Source organism: Atta colombica, unplaced genomic scaffold (assembly GCF_001594045.1).
Source record: "Atta colombica isolate Treedump-2 unplaced genomic scaffold, Acol1.0 scaffold205, whole genome shotgun sequence".
In the NCBI taxonomy this organism is placed as follows: domain Eukaryota; kingdom Metazoa; phylum Arthropoda; class Insecta; order Hymenoptera; family Formicidae; genus Atta; species Atta colombica.
In genome coordinates, this window is record NW_017259300.1 from 707 (window position 1) to 12,330 (window position 11,624).

Here is an 11,624-nt window from a genome sequence, read left to right on the forward strand (position 1 = left end):
GTAACTTTCTCTTTATCTTCAACGTTTCAAAAAAATAATAATAAATATAATTTTTTATATAAAAAGAAACAATTAAGCATATTATTATTTGTATATTATACATGTAATTGTATCCTAATTATGTAAAACAAATATATTGAAATGAATATATAAAAATATATAATTAGATTCTTTTTTCTAAAAGAACTTTTTATTCTTGTTATGTATTTAACAATATATACCATTTACTATCTTTCCAACAATACTTTCATATATATTTTTTCATATTATGTAACTGATAGAATTCTAACAACTAAGAATATAAATAAGAATATAAATAAGAAGAAAATGATAATTTTGCGAAACATATAAAACAAAGCGCAATTTATATTACGATAATAAAGATATTGCTCCCAATATTATTCGATTTAGTTATTCTTATTACTTATAAACCAATCGCGATTTTCTTCAATCAATTTCTTCCAATATTCTGTAAAAGTAAATGTTTATATTACATATTTTGAATTAAATGCTTATGCTAATCTAAAGTCTAAACAAGTATTTCATATACATTTTAGAGAATCCGATAAATTCTTAACTATTAATGATGGTTATCTAAGCAATTGCTTGTTTTAACTAGAGAAATTCATTTTTTTTTTCGAATACTTGGTTGACAAAAAGAAATATTTTGTTCACTAAGAACGTCACATATTTATTCCATTTTAATTAATCATAATTACCTATTAATTCCTGAATTGTACCATCAGTGCCACCATATTCGACTGGTAAGATGTTAGCTGGAATATCCTTAAAACAACTCTGCATGTGTGAATAGATATTAATTCTCTTCTTTATTTTCTCTGACATGAAAGATTTAAAAATCTTGAAACTAATATCTAAAAACATTGGCGCATTAATTACATATATCAATTGAAACCTCATAGGATAGCAGTTCTGCCATACGTGTGCTACTTTAATATAGAAGGTCCAATTTGAAAAAACTGATGTATAGTCGGGTTAATCACGTCGTTGATCATTGTGCAACCATACACAGATGCTGATGCGGCTATGGCGCGATTCTTCATCGCCAGTTCGAACAACATCGCACTGATCTGAAATGATTATTCGTTGAAAAATAATGAGTTCTAATATCTTTTTTTAATAATGATATCTCAAACACTTATATAAGTTACTCGCAATTTTAATGCTGTTTTAATTTTTACCTTAATTATATCTGATAATTTGTGTATTCTCGGATTATGTAAACTAGAGCGCGCAATTATAACAATTCTGCCTTGACTATCTAGTTTTCGCAGGGGTAAACATATTCTAAATGCAAATAAAGTATTTATTTCAGAAATCATTCGAATAAATAAATATTTAACTTTAGTTCTACGATATGTGTAATTATGACAGGAAGATCTTATTTATTAGTAAAATATTTATTAATAAAACATTTTTATTAAATCATAATAAGAATAATAAAACAAAAATGACAAAGACTTAGGCAATTTGACACTAAAATTAAATTTGTCTTTATTACAGATTTATTGTAAAGTTATTTGCAGCTATATATACGTATATTTTAGAATTATTAAAAGAATAAAATTCATGTCACACATTGCACCAACATTATGATTATTCATTACAATCAAATTAAAATTATTAATAAAACATACAGTTTATTATTTATTATAATGAACATATATTAACATACAATTAAATCTTCATCGATGTATGATTAAATGCGAAATGCCATAATTGTATTATCAAAAAAAAGTCAGTGATAATTATCAATTATTATAGAATAAAAATTTCTAAAATTACACGGTAAATTATTCAATAATCTGAGTATGACATGCAATATTTCACCGATAATAATAATATAATACAAAAGAAATTTTCTTTAAATTATGCATTTATATATTCCGAAATGGCAATTTTTACCCCATATTAATTAACTCCTGTAATTCCGGTTGAAACGGATCTGTATTTGCAAACCATTCAGGTAAGTCAGATCGCAGCTTATAATAATTTTGCATTCTGGTTTTAGTTTTCTCGAGATTGAACTTGCAGACTCTCAAGAATCGTAAGATAAGAAAATCATCTGTACACAAATTAAAAATTCGCTTTAAATAAAATACTAATTAATGTTAAATTTGTCATTTATAAGTATTACAAATTAGTAATTTGATAAAAAGAAAAACAAATAGTAAATGGAATCGATTGAAAAATGTTTGATTTGTGAGATAGTGAAATGCGACAGTACGATAATGAATTTATTATTTATATAAATTTTTTTACATTATTTTTATTGTTTTTCATGTTATATTTTATTTATGCAATCAAAATGCATAAATTTCACGAGATAAGTGTCTAACTTACAAAAACATAGCAAGAAGATTAAAATATCAAATAAAATATTTCACAACACATACATAATTAAATATAACTAAAAATTAAAAATTAAAAATTTTTTTAATCTTTGTATTTTTTATATAAAAATACGCGCGCAGACGATGTGTGTGGAGATGGGGTGAAGGGAGTGAGGATGAGAGTGAATGGCATATTATTATTTAAAATCTATTGATTTATTATAGAAACTTGATTTTAAGGCATTAATAAAATAAAACTTTAAACGGCTATAACAGAAAAACTAGTCATTTTTAAGCTTTGTGTCTACGGACACTTGATCAGTGATTCAAAAATTATACATACTAAAATTTCAGCCACCGAAGATCAAAATCCTATGATTTTGTGCGGAAACTTTTGCCGTTCTGCACTATAAGCTCACTCAGTACATTTATTATTATTACTTTACTATGACACTACGTGTCTCAACTTCCTCACACTTCGCTATTCATGAGCCAAAATTTTTATACTGTAACTGATCAAATTTTAATTGCAAATTTCAAAAACTAAGATCCATTCACTCATATCCCTTACAATTTTAATATACTCAATTCAAACTCATATCCTTTTTATAGTTTAATATACTCTCAACTTCTCTTTTTTACAATAAACTCATTTGGCATTTTGCAATTCTTACATTATTTTTGTTAACAGCATATCGAGGCGGATTCGATAGTAATAAATCACAACTGAATCTTTTTTTTTCATTGGGTGATTTTCACACATAAGATTGTTCTTTTTACCAATTTGTATGTGCATTTCGTCGTCAATCCAGCGTCTGATCTCGGCAATAGTGGTCTCCCTAGTCTCATCGGTTTCGTTTAAATGTGTCGCTGCATATTCTTTATCGCTACGAGTTAGTTCGTGTTGAATGTGATACTCTATGCTGTTATATTTGTGTTCATTTTCCATTGTGATTATAATAAGCAGGAAACTTCCACGGAAGAATCGTGTCTTCGAACCGCAATGATAAGATACACTGTTCTGCGTAAAATAACAATAAACGCAAATAATATAGTAACACTATAAATACCACGATACAATCTATACTGTTTACGATTCGTGTGCTCTTTTAGAACTAAGCCAACTTCACTAATCTGCGCCATCTGTAGATGATAACGTAACTAATACTGACGTAATTTCTAAAAACCTGTTCTTTTCAATAATAGCTAATATAGCAATTAATCTGTTCTCCTTTTTCTCCACATTAGAGAAGAAAACAAAAAGTTGATCAATACAAGAAGCTGAAAAGCAGCAGATCTATTCTATAACTCATCTATTCTCTCATGTTCGTTTCATTTGTTTGTTACATTTGATACACGTATCCACAAACATCTTTTTTTTTTAATATAAGATAAAAAATATATATCAAATACGTATTAAAGATATAGGTACGATGAAAATTTATGTTACATTTACACTTCGTATTTTATATTGAATGTTGAATTGATATGTTGGTTATATCAGAAAAATACTTTTTTTAAACTGAGAATGAATTGTACAAAGTAATTTAAATAATCTGATTGTCTGAGAAAGAGGGAAAGAGAGGTTTTTTTTATATATTTGTATGTTCCCAAATGATGATCTTTATGTCAAAATTATTTTATTTAATTGTTACGTTCGGAGGACTCCATGATTCTGATCTTTCATGAAAAATTCGAGAATAATTAATTTGTTTATTTACACAGCAAATCAAATACTGATAATCATAATAATTAAAATACAATTTTTCTAATTGAAGTCGCAGAAGATCAATAGTTGCCTAATAAGTCTCTTAAAGAAATCTTTGTTTATCAGTATTTGACATTACGCGCGCATCCAGAACTGAATTAATTAAAAAACTAATTAAAATCTCCATCAATCAGATTCCTTCAAGTATCCAATTCATAGAAGACGCTAAGTCAATGATCGACTGCTAAAAACAAAGAAGGACATATCATCTTCGCGAGTATAAATGCGAGTCCTCCGCGAACCTAATTGTTATAAAATTTCGATCAGTCGATAGGCAAACTAGTACTATCCCAACCTCAATCTCAGCTCGACGTAAATTTTTTGATTCGAGTCGCAAAGTGCAAGAAACTCTTCCGAGATGCAATCAACCTAATCATTCTGCCCACTCAGAGAGTAACATCACCTTCGAGGTTTCACTATCAGGAGCCCTCCACTGAATTTCGAGACCTTCAACCATTTTCAAAGAAAGTTTTGCAGAAATAGTGAATAATTGATCTTTTAACAATTTGATAACATTTATACATCTATTTATTAAAGAAACCATCTAAGACATTTCTTGCCTTTCATCTATAGAGGTAGAATCCCCTATAGAAATTCTTTTAATATTTCTACTTTTGACATAATTCCCTCCTTCCGTATTTACTTGAAGCAATAAAACGCTTCGAGTTTTTCATTTTTCTTCCTATTACGATTGAAGCGGTAAAACACTTCGAGTAGTTCACCTTTCTTCCTATTTCTGAATTACTTGAAGTGATCAAACGCTTGAGTAATTCCCTACTCTCTCTCTGTCTCTCTCTCTCCTTTTTTCTCTTTCTCTCTTTCGTAATTACTTGAAACAGTAAGACGCTTGAATTCACATCTCCCCATTTCTTTTCTTCAACTATATTTAACTGCTTCCCTTTGAATACTCCTTATCCATGTCAAAATCATGATCCTTAAATAAAAAGAAATTTCTAAGAAACTACTTAGATAATCAAACGGCAATCGGCATCGCGGGTCATAAGAAGAGAGCTGAGATTGAGGCTCTGCGAAATAAAAAACGTACCCATCATCACCAGAGTGTAATGATGAGTCTTTATTATCAAAGAGGTCCGCCGCCAAAATTATGAAAGACCTAATAAACGGATTGAATATCAAGGGAGAGAATATCACAGGCCCTCAAATTCAATCCCCACATAGATCTACACAAGAAGATCGAGAATCCCAGTCCAATATGTTGAAACTGTTAATGAATTTATTGCGAAAAATATTATCTTATAACCAATAAATTTATTAACAGTTTCAACAAATTAATATCTTTATAATAAATATGATGCTTGATGGTAGCATCAAATTATTAAATTGCTTGTCAATTTAATTCGTTATTACTAGAGTAGTTTTAATTCCGTTTATAATCTGGAAAAACAATTCGCGCAGTTCTAAAAAGACTTCAATATGGTATATATGCAAGTACATATATAATATATATTAGTAATTCAAGATTGAATTATTTAAAGCAATGAAGATCCATACTTTCAACTGTAATAGGCATTTTTCTAGTATTGATTGTGTTTCTAAATAATTGCTTAAATTTTATTTCGGCACTTCCAAGTCGTTGTGTCTTCCCAAAGATCGTACGAATCCGATTCCTGATCACAAGGATTAAGTTTCTTGATCTAAAAAGAGGCTCGAGAGATGCACTGTCTCAGACTGGATAATAGCGTCTCATATCGATGTTGATCTATATCTGAGACTTATTCAAATGCTTTCGACTTGTGGTACACGCTTCAGAGCAATAACAACAAAAGCGGTGTTGGTTGCATTCTAATTCCTTTGTTCTATTTTGATTCAGAAAATTTTAGTACGCCAGTACTTTTTGAAATATATTGTACTGATGATCAGTCCAGTTTCGTTCGCTTGATGTCAATACATCGTCGCGCAACGTCAGTATATAATTCTGTTAGCACTTCCGTACAAGATTGTATTCAGATGTACACAGTCTCAAAGAGCATTCCTGTGCATATTTATTGTAGATAAATAGATTTTCAAGTATTTTTGTTTTATAAAACAGCATTTCGGTTCGTAAATTATGTTGCTGCTAAGTTGAGTTATACTGAAGCATTATTCAATTTTCACTCATGTTTCACTCTTTTCAATCATCTATCATGTTCAATAGATTAATCTGTAAGTAATGAAAACTGATTAGTAAACTGTGTTCTGACTGGGCTCACTTTATGTGGCAATAAGAAATTTTCATTTCTTTTGCAATAAATGTTTTTAATTAAAAATATTATATTCTCTATTTTCCGCACATTTATTAATTTTCTAAAAAAAAATATTTGTTAAAGGATGACATTTTGATTTGTATTAAAGCTTATATAATTTAGTACTTGATTCTTTCAAAACAGATAATGGCTTTTTTAAAACCACATTGTTTTGAAATAGCTGACTTTCTTGTTTATCAAAAATTTCTGTTAATTATTAAATTAATTTCTAATTAATTAATTACTAGATTAAATTTCTGTTAATTAATTACTAGATTAAATTTCTGTTAATTAATTACTAGATTAAATTTCTGTTAATTACTAAATATTAATTTTTCTGTTAAATGAATCTTATAGATGAATGAGTACACTTAAATAAGAAAGAGAAAAATAAGAAAATTTGTTTAACATTAGACTAAATATTTTCTTTCATATTCTGAAAAAAATAATAATTTCTTTCATGCCTATTCTCTCTTATACTCACAATCTCTCTCTTTCTGTAATACTTATCTCATTTGGCATTTCGCAATTCTTACATTATCCTTAACATCATATCAAAGATTAAAAATCGGAAAATAATAAATCATAATTGCATCTTTTTTTTTATTGAGTGATTACGCGCGTAAGATTGCTATTATTTTTATAAATTTGTATGTGCATTTTGTCATCAATCCAACATCTCCGCAATAGTGATCTCTTTACTCTCATCGATTTTGTTCAAATGTGTCGCTGCATATTTTTTATCGCTATTAGTTAGCTCATGCTGAATATGATATTCTATGCTGTTATATTTATGTTTATTCATCATTGTGAATAATAAGCAGGAAGCTTCCATGGAAAAATTATGTTATTTAGCTGCAAAGATAAGATATACTTTTGTGTAAGATATATATGAACAACGATAAACGCAATAACATTTATGTAACATTTTACGTAACACTTTACAATATGTATATGTGTTAGTAACATGGTACAATATGTACATATTTAGAATTCGCATGCTCTTTGGAATTTAGTCAGCTTCATTAATCAAATATCTGTGTCATCTGTAGCTAATAATATAATATAATAATGATAATAAACTTTAGAAACTTGTTCTTGTCAATAATTACTGATAAAGTAATCCAATTCCTCTCTTTTTTCTCCATGTTAAAGAAAAAAAGAAAAAGTTGAAGAAGCTGAAAAGAGTAGGGCTTATTCCATAATTCTTATATTTATTTCCACCAATGTAGATTTAATTTTGAACTTTAATTTCGATTTTTATTACTTGATTCTTAATTTACTCTAAAAAACTTTCTTTTTTAATTCTTAAAACTAAGAAGAAGTATATGATAAAGAGTGCATTCTGTTTCACGCATGATGCATCATTTATCCTTGTTTAATATTCGATGAATAACAAGAATAAATGATTATGCGTATTCATGCGTATCATGCATAAGAAGGAAGTTACATAACGATGTTACAATAACAAAATACTATCATAAAAAATTAAAAATAAGTTAGCAGACCTTTAATCTTTCAATGCAGATCCTTTAATAGGTTATTAATTTTAGTTATTCATAACTAAACTAGGACATAAATAATTGATTTTATTTATTTTATTTATAATAGTTGATTAATAGTTGATTATATGGTTTTACAAAATAAAAATTGTATTGCTAATTTAAGTTACGCAATCATTATAAAATTTTCGGAAAAAACTTTTCTGAGATCATGAAAATTGCCACTTTAAATTATATAATTTTTTTACATACTATAATTTCTTTAATTATTTTATATATAAATATATAAAGTATTAAAGATATAAAAATAGTTTCCAAATTATTCTACACTTTATTTTGGTATATATTGATATGAAATATTATATCTGATAAATAATATATCTGATAAGTGTAATCATAGCATTAATGTGTGTGTAACGCATAAAAGAAACGTAATCTATAAAACTAGTAACGTCTTGTCTTTTATTTTTTTTTATGTCGATGTACAATGATCCAAAAAGAAAATAATTCAAGAAATTTAAAATGGAAATTTTATTTTATTTATTTCGTAAATATTTAGATGAACTTCTCTGTGTTCAAATTATTTAAAAAATAACATCAAAGTGTTTGTCTTGAAATTCTATTAGGAAAAAATATAAAAAAAAACTTCAAGTTTTTATTTCTACTCTCGAAAAATCTTATTGAAATAAACAAAGTCGATTTTCGTCGAGATCGACATTTTTTATTTTTATAAAAAGATTCTCCAATATTTCTTTGTACAAATACAAAGAATTTAAGCCATATTTTTTATGGTCAAAATTTCCATTCCATATTTTTTTATTTTTTTAAATATTAAATCTATTATTTAATATTAGTAAATTTTTAATCTATTGATGTTACATAAATCATGTTATTTCAACGATACTAGAGAATATATTTTTAGTTTCACAATTATTTAGAGAATACAGATTTATGAAAATATTATTTGAATAAAATAACATCTTTTAGATTAAGTGAAAAAATTTATTAATAAATTGGATTATTTTTATTTTTAAATTTTTCTTTTACTCTTGTACGTTCTAATCCAAAGAGTTTGAAAATTTGTTTACAATAAACGTACCATTTTTTTTTAAACATTAAGAATTTTTTGAGTCTCAGGTACAAGCTTGCATTTCAAATCGAATCGCAAGCTTTCTTTATTAAGTATATTTTTCTGTTAATAAGAACTGTACTACGATATTTGATAAATTTATTGGATCTGACGCCTATTCAAACAGTTCATGTGGAGTAGTTTATCTGGCGATCAGATGGGCGTTGAAGACTTGTAGCCATCTGGAAACAGATGGAAACTGATAGTGTCTTGATGCTAAGCCAAGCACAACGACATTGCCGTGGCAATGTCATTGCGCTTGGCTTAGCATCTATTTTATGCGAGTCGGCGAATTGCGGAAGACTGAGATTATCATAATATCTCAATAAGGGCAGAATCTATCACGTTCTAATTGCACCAAGCAGTGAGTCACTCGGCGTCCTGACGCTGATAATATAATTAGTATATTCCTCAGGTTTTTTCACCGTATCACTTTAGCTTTAGAGCTTCTTCGGAGAGTAAAGTCGCTTATGTTTTTGCATTTGATAGTAGTTTGCATTCTTACTCCTTAGAGTTTGTCAACACTCGAGGGAACTTACAATTTAACGCCGAATCCGAACGGACGCGAAAAATCGGGACGCAGCGCACAGGTAGGATCGAACCTGGATCCCACAGATCACAGTTAATTGTACCGAGCAGCTACTCGATGTCCCGATGCTGATTATTCAATTGTAACCGTGATATAAACACAGTATAATCAGTAGAGACACTTCGTGTCGGCACCTTTGATCTCCGTATTGCCAGTCACGTGAGCATCCACCATGTTAACATTTTTAAAAAATTCAGGGTAGAATAGAGAATGTAATGCCTTATAAGTAAAGCAACCAAAATTATGCTGTAAAAATCCCTTTTTTAAGGATCTAAAATATGTTCTGTGAAATTGAAAAAAATGCTTTAAAGAAAGGAATATATGCATTTAAAAATTATTTTTTATCGCAGAAATTTTCAAATTATTAATTAAGTTTTTTACTTATAATAACAAAGTAAAATGAATTTGATAAAAAATTTAATTAGTCTTACGCAATTGTCTGCACAAAAGGTATAGAGGTACAAAATGTTCCAGATCTACACAAACAAATAGCTATTCTTACAGTTGACAAAGATACAAACATGTGGCATTTGAATTACAAACATGTGGCATCTGAATTACAGAAAAAATTTAATAAAGCCGAATAACGTAATATTTTATGAATAACAGAGTTGCAGGTTGTGAAAAGTGATTTGATGAAGCAAGTGATTACTGTACGCACTTTCTTATTTCCCGCGCGCGTGTTCTGTGCCTGTCTTCTATGCAGCGCGGACCTATCTAGTTTTGTTCACAGGCAGAGCGTTGCCTGCTATTGCGCACGGCATTGTCTCACTCTCGGGTATTCGTCTTGAATCTGTTAGCTCATATTTTTATAAAATATTGATTTCAAGATTATGTGACACAGTTTTCAATTATTTGATCCTTCGAGCTCATCAAATATTATCCAGCAATCTATATAAAGGTCACAAGGCCATCAAGAAAACCAGCGCTACATATAGCGTAACAGGCACAAGCCTACACAATTACTTTAAGTAACCAATATGATGCGGCGTGCAAAGATAATCAAAAATTAAAGGAAACACTGTCGTCGTATAAATCCAGACATAATTCATACATGTATTGCCTGCGAGAAGTACGATTTGTTACAAGAGAAAAACAAAATTGCATTAGAACTGGAAGTGACGAAAGTTCAGTTGAATCAGAAAAACAAGGACCTCGAGAATTATCTCCACAAGATAAAAGAATGGAAGGAAAAAAACATGGAACTTGATAAAGAATTAGACGAATTTGGTGTTATTTGTTATTGAGCACGACGCAGAGAATGCGAGGCTTCAAGACAAGTATTTCACATGTGCTGAAGCTGACAAGCTATAAGATAAAAACTCTTGAAAAGAAAGCTCAAAATAATCTGTCGTAAACAAACACGTCCTCTAACAAGGCCTCCAAGAGTCTCACGATGATGAATAGTTGTGCGATAAATTGAAAAACAAAATATGGAAGTTAGATTAGAAGTTAGATAATATCAAAGAATGGAAAGATTGCATTAGCACTAAGGATGGACAATATTAAGCGATTAATCGATACATCGACATTTTCTTTGGCTGAAGCGAATATTTTTACTCGATATTTTCTCTGATCGATTAATCGATGTCCGATTAATTTTCAACACAGAGAGAAAAACAAATTGCATTAGAACTGGAAGTAACGAAAATTCAGTTGAAAGAGGACATGATGGCCCAAAATCTGTAATGGCGCAAAATGCTGCCGCGCACTATTGTCCTCTGACAAAGTGAATGTTAACTACACAGCAACGTTCATTTTTTTTAGAATATATCATTCATTTTTCAAGGCTGGAGATGATAAATCGACATTTGGTTCAAATAATCGTGCTACCAAATATCGATTTCTCATCTCCAGCCTTGAAAAATGGACGATGTACCTTAAAAGGGATGTTGCCATGTAGTTCATATCTATTTTGTCAGAGGGCAGCATTTTGCGATTATAGGTTTTGAATCGTCATGTTCTCTCTCAGGTTTTTCTTTGCTCAACATCGGTTGCCAGTGATGCCATTTCTCCAGATACTGCGAACAGTACGAATA

General features: G+C 29.1%; 1 protein-coding gene across 1 annotated transcript; it reads right to left on the minus strand.

The window, feature by feature from the left end:
* Positions 1-387: 387 nt before the first annotated feature.
* LOC108687341 (alpha-tocopherol transfer protein-like) lies at positions 388-3,450 on the minus strand. The gene is given in 6 exon segments (XM_018193047.1): positions 388-469; positions 720-953; positions 956-1,091; positions 1,203-1,308; positions 1,927-2,086; positions 3,135-3,450. Coding segments are annotated over 6 exon segments (867 nt in total). The 5' UTR covers positions 3,304-3,450; the 3' UTR covers positions 388-407.
* Positions 3,451-11,624: the final 8,174 nt, after the last annotated feature.